The following is a 23551-nucleotide window of genomic DNA, read 5'->3' as shown; positions in this document are numbered from 1 at the left end:
TTTACAAAAGCGCGAAATAAAAGAGAATTTCTTTCAGATTGATCCATCGGATTTCTAACTATCAAAAATGAAGTACCTCCACCACTCCCAGGAAGTCACCGTCGATGCCGCCTGCACCGTTGAGGTCAAGGCCCGAATCGTCAAGGTCACCGGTCCCCGAGGCTCCCTCGAGAAGAACTTCCGACATCTTAAGGTAACTCTTCCCTTATTTCTGGACAAACGGTTTCGAATCAGACCCAGTAACCAATTATGAAATCATCGAGTGGGGCTTGCTAGAGGTGATGAACTCCAAGAGAAATTCTAGAGGTCACGTATCGTACCTCAGTAGAGCAATTTTATTAAGCCGACCAGCTAAAACGGGTCTTTTCTGATTTTCTCGAGCAAAAACCCTTGGTTGCGCAAACAACATGACCTCTAGAACTTCTCACCACATTCTACACCACCACCAAAGCCTACCCTTCAATTCCATTCTTGACAACAAAAGCTCATCTCTTCCCCTTTAACCTTCTTTTACAGGTCGAGATGAAGCAGACCGGTCCCCGATCGATCTTGGTCGAGAAGTGGATGGGTTCCTCCAAGGACCGAGCCGCCGTCCGAACCGTCTGCTCCCACATCTCCAACATGAGCAAGGTACGTTCTCCAGTCGAAAACCATGATAAGTGGGGTCCACTTGTCTTCCCTAAGACCCAATCTACTTTAGGGTGTCACTCTCGGTTTCCGATACAAGCTCCGATCCGCCTACGCCCATTTCCCCATCAACTGCGCCGTCGTCCAGGGAGGTGCCGTCCTCGAAGTCCGAAACTTCTTGGGTGAAAAGTTCCTCCGCGTCGTCCCCATGGCCGAAGGCGTCACCGTCGAAATCTCCAAGGAAATGAAGGATCAGCTCTACGTCTCCGGAAACGACATCGAAGCCGTCTCCAAGTCCGCCGCTCGAATCCAGCAGTCCACCACTGTCAAGAACAAGGATATCCGAAAGTTCTTGGACGGCATCTACGTCTCCGAGAAGACCACCATCGAGCAGCCTGCTGATGAATAAGTTCCTTTGAGACTGCTTTTTGACAACTTTGAATTTTGGAGATTTTTTTAAAATCAATAAACTTGGAGGTTGGAAAAGTCCTTTTTTGTCGTTTCTTTTGTTTTTGGCCAAATTTTTTGCAGAAGTTAGCGGGTTTACGGTTGAAAAACCTGAGTCAGGTTCTGAGAGATCCTCGATGAGAAGCCCTGAGCTCGGCAACCTGTGTAGAAAACCTGAGTCAGGTTCTAAAGAGTAAGAGCAATTTGGAATGGTTATTTCGCGAAGCCGCTTTGCGGCTTTGTCCTTAGAAAAAGCCGCTATGCGGCTTTTCAGTTCTACTCTTGAGAACCTGACTCAGGTTTTCCGAACACCTTGCGAATCATTTTTGAAAGGATTCCATGGAGAAAAGCTTAATTTTGCACTTTTGTCTCTTCAATTTCCCTAGCCAATCAGATCTTTCGATGAGTAATCCCTCAAACGGCCTCTAGAATATCAGAAACTTTCAATTTTCGCAGAATATCTTCAGTTTTTCCCGCAATTTTCGAGAAATTCGCAAATAGGAAAAATCGAGCGGCAAGAATGGCGAAAATCGCGCTCATTGGCTGACCAATCGCGGCGAAAATTTGCCCTTCGAATTCGCACTAAAAAGAGACAGCCGAAATTCGCTAGAGAAACTTCATTTCTCGTCATTTTCAGAAGATCAATTTTCATTTTACTCGATAATGAGTTATTTTATCAATTATTTCTAGAATTAAGTTTTGGGTTTATATTTTGGGAAAACAAGATTGTTTTTGATTAGTGCGATTTTCAAGTTCTTGAAATTCAGAATGTTCACTCGTCAAATCGTCAACTCGGCCCGCGCCTTCGTCTACGCCCCAATCCCAACTTACGGCATTGCTGGTTCTTACGCCGCTGCCCTTTACTCCGCCGCCAAGAAGGGTGGTGACCAGGTTAGATCGTCTTTTTTTGAATTATTTTTGGTTTCGATCTGAGTTTTTTTTCGAAATCGACCACGGGAACCTGTGTAAAAGCCTGAGTCAGGTTCTGAAATATCGCAAAAATATAAAGATTGGTAGAAAAGTCAATTTTGCGTAGTCGCGTAAAAAAGCCGCTACGCGGCTTTTCATCAAAGATATTTCTGACCCTGACTCAGGATATTTACACAGTGTACCCATTCCAGGCAGCTAGTGAGTTTTTATCAACGATCGGAGACTAAACGCTGCGGATTTCCAGCTTTCTCGACGATTTTTGGAATAATTTTTTTGAAAATTAAACTCAAATATTCTCAACAAGGAGAAATTGAAAATTAAATAAAAAATATCGAACACGAAATCAGATCCTCATCCCTCTCTCTAGGCTGGTGTCCAGGCCGATGTCCAGAACGTCGCTGCTGCTTTCGCCGCCAAGCAGGAAGTCGCTGACTTCTTCGCCAACCCCTGCATCTCCGCTGGCCAGAAGATCTCCGCCCTCTCCGCCGTCGGTGGAGAAGCTGGCTTCTCCCAGACCACTGTCGGTCTCTTCGAGGTACATTTCTATATTTTCCTTCCATTCTTTTCTTATTTTTCAGGCTCTCTGCGAGAACAACCGAATGAACCTTTTCTCCGAAGTCGCCGAGGTCTACGCCCGAATCCTCCAGGCCGAAGCTGGTGAAGTCCCAGTTGAGATTGCCTCCGCCATCGAGCTCACTTCCGAACAGGTAAAAAAAATGACTCTAAATCCGGTCTTCTCGACTCGGGGAGGCGAAGCCCTCTCATTAGAGCCTCTCATTAGAGCCTCTCATTAGATGGATGGTTTTGAAGGCTCCTTCAGGGTTTTCGACCCCTTCATTGGGGGTGCTTTTGGGGAAGATAGGCCGAAGGGTTGAAGTGCATCATAAGGGGATCATATTGGCACTTTGCTTTCTAATTGTAATAATAAACCCTAATTTTAGAAAGAACTCGTGCCCAGGTTAGGGTTTGGGCCCCAATATTAGGGGAGGAAATTACGCCAAAACCTCACTGATTAACCTTCCTCTCTTCAGAAAGCCGAAGTCGCCGAAGCCGTCGCTTCCATGCTCGGAAACCAGACCCCCGTCATCTCTTCCTCCGTCGACAGCTCCCTTCTCGGTGGCATGACCGTCGCTCTCGGAGACAAGTACACCGACATGAAGGTAACCAACTCCATCTTCAACCCTTTCTTCATCTAATTCTAGTTCATCGACATGTCCGTCGCCAACAAAGTCAAGAAATACACCGATCTCCTCCGACAGAACGCCTAAGTTCGAAAAGCTCCCTCCATCTGTTCAAGTTCAACAAAGAAACCATCTTTTTGGGCCCTTTTTGGATCCTCTAATTTCCACTAACTTATTTCAAAAGCAGCCCCGATCATGTTTTGCTTCTTGCGATGTAGGACAAATTTATTTATTACCAAGATCAAATCTTGTTTTCAATAAATCGCCGAAATTCAATTTTAATCTTCGTTTTTTTTAATGTTTATTTACAGAAAAAAATGGAGAGAAAAAGTCCTACCAATCGTTGAGCGTTGAGGATTTGATTCTTGGAACTTCTTCCTTTGTTCCATTTTTATGCACGTTGTAGCCTTCAATTTCGGATAATTGAATGGTATCTAAGGCAGATCTTACCAATTATCGTTCCAATGACGGACCCAATCAGTACATCGTGCAAATGGTGTTGATGGTCACGAACTCTTGACCCCGCGCAAACGGCAGGAAATGTATACATCATTGCAAATATCATCGGCCGAAAAAGTTCAGGCGTGACATCGGCAACAAGAAAGAACAGAAACGTAAAAATCCCGAACGAATGGGCCGCGTGACCTTAAATTTCTATCGCATGTTTTTCACTTTTTTTCTCACCGCTGGGGAAAGACATGAGTCCTCCAATAACTTGGGTCGGGTTTTCGTTTGGGCAGGAGCTGACGACGATTTCGGCATTTGGATAAATCGAGCTGTTGTAGTTCATGATCTCGTAGCCTTAAAACTGGGTTTGGCAACCTGTGTAGAAAACCTGAGTCAGGTTTTGAAGACCTTAAATGACGCGGCTTTTCATTTAAACTCTTCAAAACCTGACCCAGGTTTTCTACACAGGTTGCCAAGCCGAGCCTTAGAAAAGTGACGGATTTTTCAGGCACAGTCTGTTTTTTTTTACCCGAAAGAGCAACTTGAGCAGATGATTTTGGCCCATCAAAGCATCGGTGAAGAAAGTTCGGTCTCGGTTCAGCAACAGTAAATTTCAAAGCAGTGACAAGAAAGCAGATTATAGGCGGCACGGTTCCATAAGCCATGATAAATTGCGGAGTAGAAAGTCTAGAGAAGTCGATTTCCAGCGAGGACACTCGTCTTTTTACCTGTAAGAACGGACAAAAGCAAGCAAGAGAATGTGAATAACCGGGCCAGTGCAAATAAGAATCGTCCAGATTAACCAGTCTGGGATCATTTCTGTCGCGATTTTTGGATAGCTGTAGTTGGGAATGTCCGCGAAGGGGATGGAAATTGTGTCGGGGAAGGGGTTGATGCTGAAGAGCTGCCAGCCGAACTCGAGAAATGCCATTGAAAGCCATATGAATATGAAATACGTTATCTAAAAATGGAAAATAGCAATCTTCTCTATTATGAAAATAACTAGGTGGGTCGAGGAATTGGTGGATTAAAATAGGGTCCCCATATTCTGGGATCGGCAACCTGTGTAGAAAACCTGAGTCCGGGTCAATAACGGCCATTATTAATGGCCCATTAACAAAAAGCCGCGGCTCTTTATTTAAGCTCTTCAGAACCTGACTCAGTTTTCAACGCAGGTATAATTTTTTATACTTACTTTGAGACCTGTCATTTGAAACTTGCAATTCGGCCGGCTTCTATTATTCTTAGCAATTTTCTTTGAAAGACAAACCATCAGCAAAGTCAGTAATTTCTCTTTCTAGAAACTTCAGCAAAAAAAAATTCTGCTCGTTTGCGAAACTCCTTTTTTATTAATACCAACGTATTCGCTTGCCTATTATTTGCTCTAAAGCCGTGAAAGGCAAAGAAAGCTCATGGACGCTGAGCGTATCTTTGATGCGATTGTATAGCATACACATAAAATATATAAGCTCATGAGTGGCAAATCAAATAGTTACACGCTGTATTTTAGAACTCGTGACGCTCATTTATTCTTTCTTTGTTCCCCAAAAGAGCTTCTTCAAAAGATGCTCGTAAATTCTACAAGAACAGATAGAAAACCATCAGGGTCAGCATATCCCGCTTCTTTGTCCATAGCATCAGATATAGAAAGAAACTAGAAGTTATGTTAAATTATTGACGGAGAGGCCTTTTACCTTGGAAAAGCCCCAGTCAGAATTTGTCGAGGAGAACTTTTTATTTGAAATTGTCTTTGTTTTTTGAGGAAGACGTCTGTCGTTTGGGATTAGTCGAATTGTGAAGCTGACTTTCTGTGGCTAAAGAAGCTTATCAATCGTAATTGAATTCACCCTCAATTTTTTGGCTAAGAAAACTGTGTCGAAAACCTGACTCAGGGTACAAAGAATAGATGGAAGCGACAATTTCGGTTCTCGTTTTAAAACAAGCCGTCTGCCTGACTCAGGTTTTACACAGCTTCCGATCCAAGCCCTACATATGGTTCAGAAGGAACTGCAACGTAGCAACCTAAATACGAGTCTCTTTTTGTCCGAGTTCTAGCTTTGTCTTCGCTTGAAATAATATTTGCTAGCTAGAACATTTCCTTGAAATGACTATAACTTGAAAAGTGTAGCCATCAGCAGAATAGCACATGGACTTGGCAGGCGACTTGTCTTCCGAGACCTTGAACTCGAAGTTGATCTCAAGCGGGTTTGAGAGGAATTCCATGAAGCGAGTCAACATAAGTCTGTGTGCCAGATCTTTGTGCGTCTCTTTGACTTGAAGCATTGTCCCGAAGCTCTGAAGATACATCAAAGGGATGTGGTCGTCGTGAGTCAACTCGCCGTTCCAGTAGTTTTCATTGTCGATTTCAGACTGTAAATAGTCAGATTAGCAATCTTTTTTAAGATCGGCTTCTTACCAAAAGCCATTTCAAGTCCATTTTCGTGAAGAAATCTTGATATCTTCCGTGTTTCGAGCTTTCCTTCAATCTCAAGAAAAGATCTCCAATAGCAGGGTCGGTCAGGTGATCTAAAATTTCCGATAATTCTTCAAAAAATCATCTTTACCAAAAGCGAAAAGGATTCCAACCCACAACCGAGGATTTTTCGTGCTGCATTCAAAAAGCGTATTTCCAATTACTTTTATAATTCGATCGGCTTGGAGAAAAATCGAAAACTGGAAGAGCTTGACCAGCTCAATCGGCTGTAATTTGCATGGAACCCCGTAGCAAACGTCCAAAAAGGACTTCACGAGCGCCTTAGGCTTGCCCAACTCGATCTTGTTATCTGCTATTGCTTTCGAAGAGTCTTCAAAGTGAGAATTTCGGAGAAATCGAGCGATGTACGACGAAGAAAATGTCAATACCGCCTTGTCCGCGAATTCCGATCCGTCGAGACAAACGATCTCTACTTCTCTGCACTGCCCATCGAGATAGTCTCTGGTCAACCCGACTGGCACGAAATCGGCAAAGCTCAAAGTTACTTTCGACAAATCCATATTTTCGCTGCGGCTCATTTTCTTCGTTGACTTCATTTCGCTATTTGGAAAATTTATGTCGTGAACGCTTTGTTTTTTTGAAGAATCATAAATAATTGATAAATGCACTTCAAATTCTGAAGACATTTTTTATCGCTTTGCGCTAGAATTTTACAGTTTTAATTATTTTGAAATTGGGGCCATGTGAAATTTTCAATAAAAAAATCTTATGTTCCATTCCGATCATTGTCATCATTCTGCGACAAAAAATTTGCCGAGTTACGTAATGACGTCGGCTTAGAAGGCTTCTATCTATAGCACGGAGCTTGTTAACCCGATACAAGGATGACTTCTTCTGGATAAGGAGCGATCTGTCTGCGTGTTGAATTGCAATTTATTAGAAAAAGCATTTTTCTATATGGCAAGAGAGAGAGCTCAGCAAAAATATTGTGCCAAATTGTGGCGCTCTCTATCGGCTTCTCTTTTCTATAAATACCGTTCTTGAACTTGATTTAAATATCTCCAAAAAGATCGAAACTTCTTGATAAAATGAAGGTAGGACGGACCAAGTTTCATAGAAAATAAATTTCTGTTTAGTTTTTTGCTTCATTACTTTTCACAGCTGCTCTCGCCAAAACAGAGGCTTCGGCAAATGCCTGGGCTAAAATCGACACTGCGTACAAGAAGCTCTGGACAGATGTGTGGACCGCATATGCCCACACCACCACTAACCCCGATAAAGAAGCAAATCGTCTTCGTAGATTTTTCAGAAAAGCAGAAAATTTGACCGTTCGTGCTGAAGATGCATGCTCGGAATACGCTGGTTCTGGAGAACCAAACGACTTCATCCCACCATACTACGACAGCGATAATTTTTGCCATTCGCTCAATAACTTCTTTGTGTCCATTCAGAGCTACCAACACGCCTTCGTCTGCAGAGACGGGATCAATTCAACAAGCCACGGGTCTTTTATAAGTTTTTCTACTATCATTTCGTAAACGCTCCAAAGATACGGGATAGGAGATAGTTCAAGGCTTTTATATAAAGCAACATTTAAAGATCACGATTAAGCAAATTATATCCAGCAAGAATGATCAAACGAATTAAATGGAAACAAAAATATCTGATGACGAAGAAATTTCAGCAGCTTAAATGCGATTATCCAATTGTCCCAACTTTACCGCCGAGGACCACATCAACGACAACTACAACGTCGACCACAACTACAACCACGACCACAACTACAACTTCAACTACAAAAACAACCACAACTACAACATCCACCACAACTACAACTACAACTCCCCTTGCTCTGACCCTTGCGATGGAGTCGAACACTGCTTCAATATTGTCAACGGATGCGCCATCGCCCCTGCCCAAAATAATCTCCTCGCGACCGTGCCAGCTGCTTTGGGCTACAAAGCCTCTGCTGAAGTTTTCTGCGACCATAGCGCGCCACTTAACTCGGAATACACGACCATTCTTCGGCTCGGTGCAGCCAACGATTACGGCGAACCCGGCGACCGGACTTTTCTTCTTATGCGAGAATATAATGGCAATCGGATTAAGTTTGCAATCAATCATCCAGACAATGCTCCGACTTGGGCCCATCAGATATACACGGATGTCACTTGTACTGACGGGCAATGGAGCACCTACACAGTCGAAGTCACGGATGCTGGAAACGGACAAGTCAACTACGTCGCGAGTGTCGACGGAAGCCCCGTTATGGAGGGAAGTTATGCCTCGAGCGGATCGAAAACAACCGGCAATCTGACAGCATACGTCGCTGACAATTACCAAGCAGGCCCTGCTTCTGCCTACAGAGTCAGAAACTTCTTTTACCAAACATCGACTACACCATCGACGACATCATCGACTACAACCACAACTACAACAACAACTACAACTACAACAACAACTACAACCACGACCAGAACAACTACTACAACCACGACCACAACAACTACTACAACCACGACCACAACAACAACTGAGCCAACATCACCTCCTTGCGAGACAGACCCATGCGCTGACCTTGAAAACTGCCAGACCATTGTGAATGGCTGCATGATTTCGCCAGTGAAAAATAAGCAACTTGGCACCGTCTCCGCCGCTGTTAACTACAAGTTTTCCGCTGACGTTCTTTGCACTCACCCGTCAAAGCCGCATGCTGGCTTAGGAAACATCATTCATGTGACTGCGGGAGGAAATAGCGGAAATGCAGGTGATCGAATCTTCGCACTTTGGGGATTTGGCAACGAGAATATCTTTTACTACGCTGTTGAGCATGCTGAAGGAGATATTAAGTCGAAGGAGGGAGTACATGATTGCGTTCAAGGCTCTTGGAACACATACGCAGTCGAAGTAAGACAAACCGATGGAAACCCTCACGCTGTGCGATATGTCGTTAGTTTCGATGGTAAACAAATCGCCGAAGGAACGTATAATCATGCAGACACCGTGACGACTGGTGATCTTCAGGTTTACGTGTCTGATGACTGGTATGATGCAGGATCGTCATTTTCCGTCCGGAATTTCTTCTACCAAACTTTTTTGCCTGCTTGCGCCGTTGATCCATGTGATGGGAAAGAAAATTGTCACACCATCGTCAACGGATGCGACATCGCCCCTTCCGAAAATAATCTCCTCGCGACCGTTCCAGCTGCTTTGGGCTACAAAGCCTCAGCTGAGGTGTTCTGTGATCATAGCGCTCCACTAAACTCGCAATTCACGACTGTTCTTCGGCTCGGTGCAGGCCCCGATTACGGCGAAGCCGGCGACCGGACTTTTCTTCTTATGCGAGAAACGAGTGGCAATCGAATTATTTTTGCAATCAATCATCCAGGTGATTCGGCTCATCAGCAATACACGCACATCACTTGCACTGATGGGCAATGGAGCACCTACACAATCGAAGTCACGGATGCTGGAAACGGACAAGTCAACTACGTCGCAAGCGTCGACGGAAGCCCCGTTATGGAGGGAAGTTACGCCTCGAGCGGATCGAAAACCACCGGCGATCTGAAAGCATACGTCGCTGACAATTACCAAGCAGGCCCTGCTTCTGCCTATAGAGTCAGAAACTTCTTTTACCAAACTTATTAATTGTTACATGTTACATGTATTCATTCTGCTAATTTCTCTTAGAGGCTCAAAGTTTGAGCCGATGATTCATTTCTCCCTTCACTGTTACCCCGGTTAGGATATCTACGATATAACATTGGTAAATTGATCATCTTTGTGATCATCAAATTTGAATTTTTTATTGAGATTCTACTTTTCTCTTTCGAACAATCATTAAATAACAAAAAAATGCCCGAAGATAGGAATCAGAATGATATAAATTTGACAGGAAGTGGCAGAGAGCCTTGTCCAGAGCGGCGTTGGGTGTTGACACTATCGATCTGCAAATTCTATTGCAGCTTTGCGGAGTGCTATGAATAACTTATGCAGCGAAAACAGAGGCTCTCTCTCTCTCTGAAGACGGGTCATTCCCATGTGCTCAAAAAGTGAGCAAAAATCATTTGGCAAGCATACCAAAATTCTTTTTCAGGAATAGAAGCAGAGATTACGGCGAAGTTTTCGATAAATAAAAAGGTCTGAAATTTTCAGCTGATCTTAAAAATGACTAAAATTGACATCTTTTGACTGTCATTTGTCGAAACTAGACATTTTAGTAGCCTCAAGCATGCGCCCCCTAATGAAGCGCTCAATCCCCAACAAGTTAATCAAAAAATGGAAAAGCTGTAAAAGCAAGTTGTTAGGGAGTGAGGCGATTTGAATATCGATCACTCAGATATTAAAATCGCATGTAAAATGCATCACAGTGTCAAGACGAGTTCTTTTTCAGAGTCGACAGTTTTCTAAACCCTGGGATACAAGCAGACAGAGAGAAACACAGAGAAAAATAGAAGAAGATGGCGACAAATCTTTCAGCTACAGTTGTTGATACCACAGTTGTGACGACAACAACGGCAACCGCCCCTACTTTCGAAAATGTCCAAGAGCGGTATAATGTCAATCTAACAGACTTAGCCTGCAGGTATGAGAAAACCATTTTCTTCCTGGTTTTCCTCTATCTTCAGTTGCTCTTGCGCGAAAGACAGCGTGATTATTTTCAACATGTCAATTTCGGACGCCACAAGTCCGGTGGTAGACCCGGTACCCGAAAAACCAGGAGCGATTCAAATACTTCTAAAACCGAAAAATTCATAATTTTCGAAGTCTGAGCTCGTTAAACTCTGTAAAAAATTCTGACTCAGGGTAAATAGGTATGAAATTAGAATCGGTACAGGACAAATTCTTCTATACTTTGGCTAGAATTGGTATGATAGCCCTAACCCTCATGTCTTACCCAGGGGGCTGCACCTCAGGGACCCCAAGTAGGCACTATCAGCCCCCTAACCATAATCTCTAACCGAGAAAAGCTTTGGTATCATACCAATTCTAGCTATATTATAGAAGAATTGTTGCTGTACCAATTCTAATTACCACTTTCGAATGATCATTTTGTGAGGCCGCTTGCCTGACTCAGGTTTTATTCAGAGGTTGCCGAGCCCAAAATTTTAGATTTTATCTAAATTATTGAATCCGCGTAAAGAATTCGACTACATGAACACCTTCTTGTGGGTGATGTTACCCTCTCTCCTAACCTTCTTCCTCCTGACATTCGGCTTCTACATCCTGGCCGGCTACACTTCCGGCACTCAGATGGAGGACTTGAAAAAGAAGTTCAAACAGGTGAGTATTCAAAAATTAATAAAGTTCGATTTTCCGTGCCCAGTATCAATTTTTACCAGAAATTATTTCAATTTAAATCTATCGCTAAAAGTATAAAAGCAACACGGGATTTCGATCTTTCAAAAAAAAACTTTGCAACTAACTCTGCCACTCATCATCTTTACACGATGTTTACTGAGAGATTTCCTTTCATTTTTGGCGCTAGAAAAAGATAGACAAAAAGACTGAGCCCATGGGAATTATTCATATTTTCAAGGAGAGAGGCGGAGAACCTCAAGAACAAGCGCCACCTAATTATAATGTCGAGAAGGGCCAAATCGAAACAATAGGTACTGAATCATTACTCGCGTACATTCACTTGCTTGCTTGACTGTCGACACCATCGGAACCCCCGTTGTCAATATTCGTCTACGATTCCTTTTTTTGAATAATCATTGGCTTTCCCAAAGATTTGAAAGTTTAATTCGTCTTATTCGCCCAAGATTGTCAAAACCTGTTTAGAAAACCTGAGGCAGGATCTGAAAAAAAACACAATCTTTTTTTCAAATTCTAGCGAAGCCGCTTTGCGGCTTTTTTAAGAAAAAGCCGATACGCGGCTTTTCCATAAAGATTTTTTAGACTCTGACTCAGGTTTTCTAGGCAGCATGAGGTGAAAAATCAGGTCAAAATCAGGTGAAAATTATGAAAAAGACAATCTTGGGAGGAATTTTCAAAGCTTTATGGGACTGAAGAAATTTATGGAAATGCATTTTCGGATAACCAATAAGATTGCTGTATTTGGCCTACCGGCCAATCAAAACCCTGTTTCATAAAATCATTTCCACAAATTGGTTTAACCCGCTTTATGGACAATCTTGGGTTCAAAAAGTAAATATCGAATTAAATATTTGCCAAAAATCTTTGGAAAAGCCTTTGGTTATTTTTCGCATGCCTTATGGGATCAGAACTTTGATCGTGATGATAATTTGAGTTTCAGTGGAAGAAAAAAGTGATGAGACAAAATTCAACTCGCCATGTTTGACCGACCAGCGCGAGGACGCTTTTTATAAAGACAGGACTAGTGAAAACTGAAGCGACGAAAAAAATCAACTTTTGATGCTGTTGGCTCTCGAATAAGCTGCAAAAACTGAACGAGGTTCTAGCGTAGGGAAAAACTGGTATATTTTGTAGTGCTCCGTAGAGCGAGCGAGAACGAAGTGTGTAAAAGTGGCAGCGCGCTCCGCATAAATACGTTGCGCGAGAAAAACATGAAAACAAGATAGAATCAGGATCGGCTTTTTCGTGAACCACAACAGCCCCCAGACGATGATGATTCTAGGGTGATGAGTAGAGTTGACTGGACGCGCGGCGCAGGTTTTGAGCGCGAGCACGGTGATTCGGAAGGGAAGAAGTAGGCGATCAGGGTGAAATTGTAGAAGAAGAGAACTAAAGATGAGTTGTTAATGTAGATTTACCAGGGCGAGAGCTGGATCTGGAGTTGTAGAGAGAAGCCAGGTAGCGGCGAGATTAAGAGAAGTCAGGATTGCCAGGACAGTAGCTGGGCTTGTAGATGTAGAAGGGAGAGTAGCGAGCAGTACCAGGGCTAGAGCTGGGTTTGAAGAGTAGTGAGGATTGCCAGGACTAGGGCTGGTCTTGGTAGATTTTAGTAGTAGTGCCAGGGCTTGAGCTGGGCTTGGTGAGAGTTGATTGAGGTCGAGTTGGTTGCCAGGGCGAGTGCTGGGCTTGAAGGAGAGATGTGTGCCAGGACGGAAGCTGGGCTTAGAAGTTGAGATTGTAGTTGTAGGAGTAGTTGTCGGAGTTGTAGTTGAAGGTCTGCGAAGTCGATCAGCTGAGTTTTGTGCGTCTTGAGTCGAGCGCAGAGTAGAGGTGAGAGACAGGAGAAGCGAGCGAAGGATGCATCGTACCCCCGAGCTGATGACGAGCAGAGAGTTGAGTAGAGAAGAAGGATGAAGATTGGTGGATGAAGTTGTTAGAGTTGATGGGAGTTTGTTGTAGAAGTGAACATATTGAAGTTGTTTTGTAGTTTTGGCGATCAAAATCATGTCGGTGGAGTTGAGCGGAGGTCATAACCGTTTAGTTGATGGTGGCGGGAAGATCGCGAGATTAGAGTTGAACTTGAGCGGCGATGTGACCAAGACTCGAAGATTGAAAGAAGATCGCTCGTGAGATCGACGTTGGCGATTTTGATGCAGAGTGCCGTTAGAAATGTGAACTTTTGGCGGGAGATTTCCATGTGTCAACGGAGAGAAGAAGAATTGAGGAGGAGTCGAACGCGTTGAAAATGACATTGACGGCGTTGAGCACGTGAAAATCGAGGTAAATGGCTCAGAAGGCTAGACTACCTTTGTTGGGCACTCTTTATGTGCCGAAAACTCGACACGAGTAAAGAGTGACGCGAGAGTTTCGCGGTTTGATTCATGCGCCAGCTAATAAGTAGACCAGCGAGAGAGAGGTTGTTGTAGTAGCCAGCGTTGAACGCAAGGAAACAACGGCGGGGATGTCCAGAGATGGCCAGGTGACGTTCGTTCTCTACCAGCGAAGAGTAGACGAGATTCCAACAATAAAAAATTAAAGTAGACGAAGTTGAGGGCGAGGGTTCAGGGTCCTGGTACCATTTTATGTTGGCTCTCGAATAACTGCTAAAACTTGAACACGGTTCTAGCGTAGATAAAAACTGGTATATTTTGTAGTGCTCAGTAGAGCGAGCGAGAACGAAGTGTGTAAAAGTGGCAGCGCGCTCCGCATAAATACGTTGCGCGAGAAAAACATGAAAACAAGATAGAATCAGGATCGGCTTTTTCGTGAACCACAACAATGCAATTAAAATAAGGAGGCGCAAGCTTGCCTAGCCCGGTTTCAGAAACAACACTGCGATAGCGACCTGACCAGTTTGAAGAAAAATGAACCTTTTGCATCCTTTTATCTGCATCCAATTATTAATAAAACAGCGCCTGGAGTCTTGATGAAACCGAGGGTGAATTTCGAAAATCCATATTTAGGCACATTGCTTGCAGCGATTCAAGCTCCGTCTGTGCCTTAATTGATCTGTCAGCTTATCCGTGCTCACGAAGGCTGCTGAATCGATGCAAACTTATTCGCCTTGCCAAGTGCAAATTTAATTATTTTAAAATGTTACAAATTGATTTGGCAAGTTTTTAATCCCAATGCTCAAATATATCGAATCGATAATTTTTCCTTGTCGACAAAACTTTAACAATCAAATAGAAAATGACCAGAATCCGCATGAACCTGGGCAACCTGTACAGAGAACCTGCGTCAGGGTCTGAAAGGGCTTTAATGAAAAGCCGCGTAGCGGCTTTTTTGAAAACTAAGTCGCGAAGCGGCTTTGCCAGAAATCACAAATATATTGAAAAGTTAATTTGCGAAACCGCTTTGCAGCTTCGTTTTAAATAGCCGCTATGGGCCATAGCCTATGGCTAAGCGGCTTTTCATTAATAACTTTCCAGAGCCCCACTTAGGTGCCGAGCCTATACATGAACATATAAACGTTACATTCACTAGGAAAAAAACAGGCCAAGTTGGAATGTTCCATCGTAGTGCTCCTTGTCGCTTCGAGCACTGTTCAGGCTGATCATTCATGTCTGATAAAATAAAACAGGAAACTTGAATGAAATTGACTACCCTTCTTTACGTTTGCCTATTGAGATTTCTTCCAACTAAATTAAGACTTGTGTTAATATTTCTAATTTTGACAAGGAAGAAAAAAAGAAAAGAACAACGGACTCTTACCAATGATCAGTGGGTAAAACGATCCTTCTCCCATTTTCGACGAAAAAAAAAGAAAAATTTTCCGTCGATTCATCTGTAGATAGTAAGGTTTCTCATTACAAGTGGAAAGTTACGCTCAGGGTTTATCATCCCAACCGAAAAATCAGCCCGATTTTTGTCTCTGATCACCCCTTCAGAGATAAAAATTCAAAAACGGATATGAAATTGTCAAATTTTCTTTTCGCCTTGGTTGTTTTCTAACGTCTCCAAGAGAGCGGAACTAACTCAACTTCTGTTGCAGCAAATTCTACCACTACTCTGGGAGAAGATGATCCCAGGTTTGTATTGAAAATTTTGTGCAAATTATTTGACTCAAGTTTAGCTCCGGAGAAAAGTCGAAAAGGGGGATAAAGAGAGGATACGATTCCCGCAGAGTGGCACGGAATTCGATAAATCAACAGTACCAGAGGAATTTGGCGCAAATGAATGCTCAATCGAGTGCTGAAATAATTCTATCAGTAATCCTGATACTCTTTGTTCTTTTTTTTCTGTAAAAAAACTGCAGTCTAGTTGACTTTTTATCGGTTGTAGGGATAAATATTTCGGTACAGACGGAAGAGACTTTTAGTTTCTCCGAAAAACGTAACCGTGATCCCTCTTAAGTAAAATTACTTAGTTGCTAACCCTAACGCCTACCCTAGGGCCTAGGCTAAGGGGCTTTACCCCCTTAGAACCCCTCTTAGTTACGAGCCCTAACACTAACCGGAAGTTAGCTTACCGAAAAATCAGAAACATTTGTTCTATCATTAAATTTCTCCAGGACAAATGAGCACTTAATATACTACCGTTCAGACATGAGGAAATTTTTTAGAGTCTGCGCTTGAGATATTACGTTAGATAAGGTAGGTCCCTTATCTGCCTCTTGGAACAAACCAACGCGTTGCGCCTTCTGTAGAAATGATTATAAATATGAAAGCTTGGTTGACCTTTTATTCAAAAAATGAAGCAGAATCCTTAGGTTTAGAATTGTAACTATTCACAGCGAAATTTGCCTTTTATTTTTTCCAAATATATTCATTAGCCAAAATAATTTATCATTTTTTTCTGCTTTTTAATGAATTTATTACTCAAGCGTAAAAATATATGGAACCTGGTCTGTTCGATGCTACAAGATTAAAATTATTTGAATATTCGCCCTGAATCTAAAAAGAGTTTTTGCATTTATAGATCGATAATTTTTGGATGATTTGAAGCGGCCGACAGATGTCGCAACCTGAAACAGTATAAAGCATTCTCTAAGCGAGTATATTCGAATCTAGTGATAAATTAGATCTTGTAAAAAGTACACTTTTTTTCCAAGAAAATGACGGACTCTATCGCAAGTGAAGTGAAACAGGCGAAGAAAAAGACGAAAGTGAAACAGTTTCACTGGTCAGGAAGATTTAGTAAAAAACGTACTGGAAATTTTATTGATCAAAGTATAATTTGAGAAAATTCTAGCGCGGCCAGAAACACCAGTTTATGTTCCACTGGCTGAAAGAATGTACAAGCAAGAGAATTCACTGCCAGATCGATTCAAAGCTAAACCAGGTACTGCACTCATTATATGCACCGTATTGTTCGCTGGGGTTAGGGTTAGGGTGGTCATATGCGGTCAATATTCGGGGTAAAGAAAACTGTTTCTCCCAAAACCTACTCCTAACCCGGGGCTTTGCCCCCCGGGACCCCCTGATAGAAAAATACACAGTTCCTAATCCTAAGGCCCTTGGAACCCCCTAACACTAACATCTAGCCCGGTTACGTAACATACCCCGAAGATTGACCGCATATGTCGGTTAGGGTAAAGCCCCTTACTTTTGATATAGCGTACCCCTATATTTTTAAGTGTTGAAAATGACGACGTGACATCGCAAATCACTCATCTTTGCGACATCTTTACGATATCACGTCGTCATTTTCAACACTTAAAAAATATAGGCCCTATATTATAATTGATTATCAATTTTCAATCAATCGAATGAAACTGCGCCATAATTTGTCAGCGCGGCTAATAAATCATAGAAGATTCTGTCGATTAATAAATCATTAGCTCCAGTAGCCGTCAAGTCCATTGCGTCCCCAAGAAACACGATTCCCAGCGGACCCTGTCTTGCCACATATGCAAGAAAAGGAAAAACACGGCGCGAATTGGAAGGCGAGCGGCTACGGAACGAGAGAAACGCGAAATTGCACTCGTCAGCTAATGCCGATTTGCAGAAGAAGACGAAAAAGGGGATTATCAAGCGAAAGAAGTAGCCATTGCAAAATCTGTTTTCTGCATTGTTTCATCGACTTAGATTAAAAATGTTTATTTTTGAAAATTCCTGCTGTACTTTTTTTGAAATGCATTGTTTCGTCGGGGTTCTTGAATTTCAAATTTTAATTCTGACTATAATGAAATTTGTTGTTTTGTCTCAGTTTTTGGAAACTCAGAATTCGCAGCTTTTCCGCGTTCTATCGCTTCCTCTTCAAATAACGCAGGCAAGTTTAAATATTAACTGCAAACTCAGAAACGCAAAAAATTCCAAATCTCGCCCTCTTTTCTCAAACAGTCTTGCTCTGAGAGAAAAAAAGATAGCTTCTCGTATTTTTCATTTTTTGAAAATGGCGCGATCATTGTTAGAGTTTCAATAAACACTATTTTTTATTAGATCTCATTTCATTATGAATATCTTTTCAAAACTCTTGAAAGAAAAACGGGCGATTCTCCGGAATCCTCGAGTCCCAATTCCTCGGCGGACGAGGAGTCACCAGAGGAAGAGACAACGAAACCGGCCAAATCGTCGCCTTGAAGTGGATCAAAATGATTGATCAAAGCCAGATCGAGTCCACTGAAGAAGAAGCGAGAAATTTGGAAATTCTGAGCGGCGGAAACCAGTTCATCGTCCAATTCGTCGATTTCTTGCCGATGGAAAGACCCGACTGGTTCAAGCTCACTTCGATTTCGTTTCTAGTCATGGAGTTCTGCGAGCTCGGAAGCTTGAGCGACTGGATCGGGCGAAGAAAACAGCAAGGGCGATGGACAAGCTCTGAAGAAGTGGGTTTAATCGGCGCCCAGATCATTTCCGCGCTTGCTTATTGCCACTCCAGGGATATTGCGCATTTGGATGTCAAACCGCAAAATGTGTTCATAAAGGGAGATGGCATTACTGTAAGTACTTGGTTGACTGAACTTCACTGACTGAAAAAATAGATCCGGGTCGGCGATTTCGGGAGCGTCATGCAACTGAGATCGATCGAGGCGACAATTCAAGGAACAAGTACCGATGGAGTCAAGAATACTCTAATTTACACGCCTCCAGGAACGAATTCTACAAAATCTAAATTTACGAGACGGAATTATTGATGTTGAATTCGATCAAAGAGTCGTTTACCGAACCACTTCGAAAGTCTGCTCGGCTAGATGCTTGGGGATTCGGCCATATTATTCAAGAACTTTTGACTTTTGAGCACGCTTTTTGCCGAGTTGATGGAAGTCCAACAAGAAATCAACTTTTAATCGGTAAGAACATAAGTTTGAGTCATTCCATCATTCAATCACGCGGTAGTCAATAATATACGCGAGAACAAGCGTACAAAACTGTCTCAAATCCGCGGCGAAAACGAAGAATTCATCGACTTCGAAATTCTTCTCCAAAAATGCCTGAATCCTCAAAAACCGCTTCGCCCCGAAAACGCGCTTCAACTGCGCGGCGAAGCGATCTTTTGCGAGTTTTTGGAGCGAATCGAAAGCGGCGAAGCTCCAAATGAAATCATTGCTCCTCCAGAAGAAATCATAAGGAGACTCAGGGAAACCAATGCGCAGCAGGAGGATTTGATTGGAGGGCAGAAGAGGAGGATTTTGGAGTTGGAAGCGAAATTAGGAAGAACCGACAGTGAAAAGAGGCGAATTCGAGAGCTTGAGGGACAAAACAGGGTAAAAACTACAACTGTAAATTCTAGAGTCATTTTTATGACCATGTTTTTAGGAAATACTCGCTGAAAACGCAAACTTGAAGCAAAAAGTGGCCGCGCAAGAAGAAGACTTGAAAAACATTTTGGCAGAAAACGAGCGAAAAAATCAAATTGAAGAAAATTTGAAAATTGAAAATCGAAATCAGAAGAAACAAATCGCGGATTTGAAGAGAAAACTCGATCAGTTCAAAAATCAACGACAAGTGGCTTTAAATGAAGGGCAACAACGAGAAGAATTTGATTTGAGAAGAGTTGCGGCGCCAATTGTTCAGCCAGTTCAAAGAGTGGAAAGAAGAGTCGATGAGGAGAGGAGAAATGAGTTGGAGAAGTTGAGAAGAGAATTGGGAGCGGTTGGCGGCGCGGGGCATTACTTTCAAGATGATAGACAAAAATCTCATGGTTATGGTGGAGTAAGAAATGGGATGGAAGAAGAAGAAGTGCGCAACATCCTGAAGCTGCTTTCATTCGGCGAAACTCAGATAAACCTGAAGGAACGGGAGTTTTTAATTTTTAAGCGAAAAGAGAATTTCGAAAAACTCTTCGCGAAGTTTAGGAGTTATCAGAAATTTGAGGTCGCGGAGAATGGATGGAATCTCATATTCAGAGGTGGTAATAGATTAGGAGAAAATGGTTGGCATCATCTATGGATCTGGAGAAAAGGTTGAAAATTAAAATTTCAACTTTTAAAATTTAATTTTAGACGGCGGAGTGCGATTCAAGGCGGTGGTGCAAGAGATTGCTGGTCTGAATGGAGGCGTATTGAGCAGAGGAGAGATCACAAGCGAGCCGGATGGTCAGAAGCAGAAAATCACATACAAGTATAGTAGTGGTTATGTAAGATACAACATTACTTTACTGTAAAATTGAAAATGTAAATAAATGATCAATCATCTCAATTAAACTCGATTGAAATAAGAAATCGCAAGAGTCAGGAGAATTTTTTCTTTTGAAAATTCATTGCTTTTTTTTTCAAATCATCGACCCTGCTTGTGTTTTCAATTCGACATTTTACTTTCTAACTATTGACGACTTGGTCAATGCTCTTCCCATTCGAAACCGAGATCGTAAGTTACGCTCTTTAGTTTCTTTTTTCGTAATTTTCAGTAGATCGAATTCTGTCAGACTCTGAAGCGACTCTTTCGTCGCTCCGGCCGACTTTTTCTGGACTTGACCCAACGTTTTCGTCGACTTCGGCCAGTAATCTTCCATCAACAAGGACTGGCAAATCGATCGAAAATCCCTTCTTGTCGCCAGTTGGAGAAGCGACAAAGTCAAAATCTCGAACTAAGGAATACAAGAGAGCGCAGGTTTGAAAGAAAATAAGTATTAGTCAATTCTAATGAATTATTTTTAGGGAAAAATTCGATTATTCTCGCCGTTTATGGTCGCTGATATTTGAAAGGCGAAGATTGACCAGATTTTTATCTATTTTTTCTCTCATCAATTTATCTGTACTCTTGCAATAAACTCAAATCTTGTTATCTTCGTTCGGCAATCTGAGCAGAAAACCTTAAGGTTTTCTAAAGTCAGGGTTCGAAAGATCGCCATAATTTAGAAATAGATTGGAATAATTATTTTGCGAAGCGGCGAAACTATGCGGCTTTTCATTTAAGATCTTTCTGACCCTGACTCTGGTTTTCGATTCAGATTGGCGAGCCTGATGTTGTCGGCAGTGGGGTTTTTATAATCCTACAAAAGATTTGTTTTTGTACATTTTAAATATAAATAAAAAGAAAGATATATTTTTATTTGCAAGAAGAGTACTAACTTACGAATGCTGAATCAAACCAAAATCGTCGGCTCAGCTCAACAGTCAAATATTTGCAGTAAGCGAATGCAGAAGCAAACCGATCGCCCTTCTCAAACACCGCAAATTCTGCTGCAAGAGAAGCAATATTCGAGCGAGAAAATACGTTGAAATGACTGAGAGTTTGTTAAGGTTACAAAACAATAGGAATAAAGGTTATTTACAATTGATTTTGCAACTTTTTGAAAGAAAGATGGAAAGCACGCAAACATCGATGTTGGTCAATTTGAAACGAACCAAGGCGTGACTACCGCTTTGGATACTGCGACTGGGGAGACTGTCATCGTCAAAGCGATTCTGCTCCAAAATGCTTATCATTGGAAAAGTACGCAACAAGAAGCAGCAACTCTTCGAGAGCTAGGTAAGCAAACTGTGATGAAAATTTCGAGGAATTTCTTGGCAAAACCTCGAAAGTATAATTCTCACGTTTTTCAAGCGACTATCAGAAGTAAAATATTTAGATCACGCGAATGTGGTCCGTTTTGTCGACTTCCTCGATCGACAAACTCCGGACTGGGCTGAGTTTGGAGCGATGAGCTTCATCATCATGGAGCACTGCGCTGGCGGCAGTCTGGTCGACTGGATTGAGAAAATGAAACAAGCCGGGCGACGAACAACGCTGGACGAGGCAAGAATCATTGCGGCGCAAATGATCTCAGGGCTGAGCTACTGCCATAGAAGAAATAAGGTCCATCTCGATCTCAAACCCGCAAATATATTTGTGGACCGGGACTTCATCACGGTAAAAACAATTCAGCGCCTCGGAAAGAAATTGAAACTTGTTTAGGTGAAAATCGGCGATTTCGGAAGCGCCCATTCAGTCCGGTCGGTGCAAGACTCATTGACGACCTCAAGTGGGGATGGAATCAAATGCACGCCCTTGTATGCCGCTCCAGGTAAACGACTGAGAAAGCATAGAAGCAAACATTTTCAAAGAAATGCACAACAAGGAAGAAGACGCCAAAAAGTCGCCGCGACTGGATGTTTGGGGATTCGCCTTGATTTTACAGGTTTTTGAAAAGGATTCACGAATTGAAATGACGGATTATTTTCAGGAAGTGCTGACTTTGGAGCATCCTTATGGCCGAGTCGATGGTCAACCAGCGCTCACTGGAGAAATTAGTAAAATAATTATTGGTTTATTTTGAAGCCGTTATTTGGTTCTTTTTAGTGGCAAACATTCAAACTGGAAAACGGACGTCGCTGTTTGAAATCTTCGGCGAAACGGACGAAGTCGAAGAGTTCGAAGTTCTTCTCGAAAAATGCACAAGTGTTGATCGAAAAAGCCGGCCGCGAAATGCGATCGAGCTGCGAAATGAAGGTGTCTTCGTTGATTTTTTGGAAAAAATCGAAAATGGAGAGCGAGCGAGCAACATTGTTCCGTCACCATTTCCAATTGAAAATGACGAAGTTGAGAAACTCAAGGAAGAGATGAGGCAAAAAGACAGGACGATTCGAGAGCTCCAATACCGAGTTGCAAATTTCGATGAACTCAAGGAAGAAAGCGAAAGAAAAGCCGCGATCATTAATCAACTGCAAGATCGACTGAGCACTTTCAACGAAATTATGGAAGATCGAATAAATGAAGAAGCTCTTGCCGCTCAAAATCGAGTAAGTAAAGCGAAAATGATTCCCGATTTCAGTCGCGATTTCTCGTTTCAAAATATCGAGCTCTTTCGCGAATTTCGCAGTTCAGTTATTTTTGTCATAAATCATCGCCGTTTTAAGAAATTCCTGGCCGAGATCTCAAAACTGAAGCAAAAAGTTGCAGAGCAAGAAGAAGACTTCGCGGATTTGAACAGAGAACTTGATGAATTCAAAAATCGAGAACAAGCGGCTTCGAATGAAAGACAACAACGAGGAGAATTAGATTTGAGAAGAGTTGCGGCGCCAATTGTTCAGCGGCTGTTTCAGCCGGTTCAAAGAGTGGAAAGAAGAGTCGATTTGGAGAGGAAAAATGAGTTAGAGAAGTTGAGAAGAGAATTGGGTGCGGTTGGCGGCGCGGGGCATTATTTTGAAGATGACAAACATCCTGATTTGGGTGGAGTAAGAAATGAGATGAAAGAAAAAGAAGTGCGAAAAGTCCTGAAACTGCTCTCCTTCGGCGAAACTCAAATCAACTTGAAGGAACGGGAGTTTTTAGTTTTTAAGCGAAAAATAAGAATTTCGAAAAACTCTCCGCGAAGTTTTGGTGTGCTCAGAAGTTTGAGGCCGCGAAGAATGGATGGAATCTCAAGATCCGAGGTGGTTATGGAAGAGATGGTTGGCATCATCTCTGGATCGGAAACAAAGGTAAAAAAATTTAATTTCAATTTTAAAAATTTAATTTTAGACGGCGGAGTTCGATTCAAAGCGGTCGTGCAGGAGATTTATGATCGCAATGGAAACGAGCTGAGCAGAGGAGAAGTCACAAGCGAGCCGGATGGACAGAAGCAGAAAATTAAATTCAAATGGGGAGGTTACTATGGTTTTGTAAGATACAACATCACTTTACTGTAAAATCGAAAGTCTAAATAAATTATCACTAAACTCAAGTCTTCGCTTGCAATGACTTCAAAAAAAATAGCTTGTTTTTTGACGATTTTTGGGAAAAGCGTGAATTTTCATAATTTGTGGCTCTTAATTGAACTTAAGTAAAGCAAATCAAAATTGTCTCTAAAAAGTCGTCTGAAG

The 23551-nt window shown here is 42.2% G+C and overlaps 5 protein-coding genes and 1 long non-coding RNA gene across 6 annotated transcripts; 4 read left to right on the top strand and 2 right to left on the bottom strand.

Moving 5' to 3' along the window:
- The first annotated feature begins 1 nt into the window (after position 1).
- On the top strand, positions 2-1116 carry LOC145705360 (large ribosomal subunit protein uL6-like). The gene is made up of 3 exons (XM_081782828.1): positions 2-193; positions 517-630; positions 701-1116. The coding sequence occupies exons 1-3, from the start codon at positions 68-70 to the stop codon at positions 1034-1036; spliced, it is 576 nt and encodes a 191-aa protein (XP_081638954.1). The 5' UTR covers positions 2-67; the 3' UTR covers positions 1037-1116.
- A 726-nt stretch (positions 1117-1842) lies between these two features.
- LOC145702149 (ATP synthase subunit O, mitochondrial-like) lies at positions 1843-3272 on the top strand. Its single transcript, XM_081779358.1, has 5 exons — positions 1843-1965; positions 2372-2539; positions 2583-2711; positions 3036-3164; positions 3207-3272. The coding sequence occupies exons 1-5, from the start codon at positions 1843-1845 to the stop codon at positions 3270-3272; spliced, it is 615 nt and encodes a 204-aa protein (XP_081635484.1).
- A 204-nt stretch (positions 3273-3476) lies between these two features.
- LOC145705356 (phospholipid phosphatase 5-like) lies at positions 3477-5075 on the bottom strand. The gene is made up of 6 exons (XM_081782823.1): positions 4828-5075; positions 4361-4593; positions 4162-4319; positions 3870-3986; positions 3636-3830; positions 3477-3592 (listed from the first exon to the last, which is right to left on the bottom strand). Exons 1-6 carry the CDS (start codon positions 4903-4905, stop codon positions 3519-3521), a joined length of 855 nt encoding a protein of 284 aa, XP_081638949.1. The 5' UTR covers positions 4906-5075; the 3' UTR covers positions 3477-3518.
- A 1920-nt stretch (positions 5076-6995) lies between these two features.
- LOC145703406 (uncharacterized) lies at positions 6996-7669 on the top strand. The gene is made up of 2 exons (XM_081780765.1): positions 6996-7160; positions 7203-7669. The coding sequence occupies exons 1-2, from the start codon at positions 7155-7157 to the stop codon at positions 7602-7604; spliced, it is 408 nt and encodes a 135-aa protein (XP_081636891.1). The 5' UTR covers positions 6996-7154; the 3' UTR covers positions 7605-7669.
- Positions 7670-12492: 4823 nt separating this feature from the next.
- LOC145703497 (uncharacterized) lies at positions 12493-14157 on the bottom strand. The gene is made up of 2 exons (XR_014134364.1): positions 13692-14157; positions 12493-12774 (listed from the first exon to the last, which is right to left on the bottom strand). It is a non-coding gene; the product is annotated as an uncharacterized LOC145703497 (long non-coding RNA).
- A 2232-nt stretch (positions 14158-16389) lies between these two features.
- On the top strand, positions 16390-17373 carry LOC145704936 (uncharacterized). Its single transcript, XM_081782395.1, has 3 exons — positions 16390-16532; positions 16579-16668; positions 17168-17373. Exons 1-3 carry the CDS (start codon positions 16442-16444, stop codon positions 17371-17373), a joined length of 387 nt encoding a protein of 128 aa, XP_081638521.1. The 5' UTR covers positions 16390-16441.
- Positions 17374-23551: the final 6178 nt, after the last annotated feature.

Source organism: Oikopleura dioica, chromosome PAR (genome assembly GCF_907165135.1).
Source record: "Oikopleura dioica chromosome PAR, OKI2018_I68_1.0, whole genome shotgun sequence".
NCBI lineage: Eukaryota > Metazoa > Chordata > Appendicularia > Copelata > Oikopleuridae > Oikopleura > Oikopleura dioica.
The sequence above is the reverse complement of the archived record's forward strand: the minus strand, read 5'-3'. Positions and strand labels throughout refer to the sequence as shown.

Bases quoted from the DNA above. Each gene is read 5' to 3' on its own strand.
- LOC145705360 (XM_081782828.1), top strand. From the start codon at position 68: ATGAAGTACCTCCACCACTCCCAGGAAGTCACCGTCGATGCCGCCTGC. The intron at 194-516 runs GTAACTCTTCCC...CTTCTTTTACAG, and splicing joins AGAACTTCCGACATCTTAAG to GTCGAGATGAAGCAGACCGG. The intron at 631-700 runs GTACGTTCTCCA...AATCTACTTTAG, and splicing joins ACATCTCCAACATGAGCAAG to GGTGTCACTCTCGGTTTCCG.
- LOC145702149 (XM_081779358.1), top strand. From the start codon at position 1,843: ATGTTCACTCGTCAAATCGTCAACTCGGCCCGCGCCTTCGTCTACGCC. The intron at 2,540-2,582 runs GTACATTTCTAT...CTTATTTTTCAG, and splicing joins CCACTGTCGGTCTCTTCGAG to GCTCTCTGCGAGAACAACCG. The intron at 2,712-3,035 runs GTAAAAAAAATG...TCCTCTCTTCAG, and splicing joins TCGAGCTCACTTCCGAACAG to AAAGCCGAAGTCGCCGAAGC.
- LOC145705356 (XM_081782823.1), bottom strand. From the start codon at position 4,905: ATGGTTTGTCTTTCAAAGAAAATTGCTAAGAATAATAGAAGCCGGCCG. The intron at 4,320-4,360 runs GTAAAAAGACGA...CGACTTCTCTAG, and splicing joins GCTTTTGTCCGTTCTTACAG to ACTTTCTACTCCGCAATTTA. The intron at 3,831-3,869 runs GTGAGAAAAAAA...TAGAAATTTAAG, and splicing joins ACTCATGTCTTTCCCCAGCG to GTCACGCGGCCCATTCGTTC.
- LOC145704936 (XM_081782395.1), top strand. From the start codon at position 16,442: ATGACGGACTCTATCGCAAGTGAAGTGAAACAGGCGAAGAAAAAGACG. The intron at 16,533-16,578 runs GTACTGGAAATT...AGAAAATTCTAG, and splicing joins AGGAAGATTTAGTAAAAAAC to CGCGGCCAGAAACACCAGTT. The intron at 16,669-17,167 runs GTACTGCACTCA...ATAAATCATTAG, and splicing joins TCGATTCAAAGCTAAACCAG to CTCCAGTAGCCGTCAAGTCC.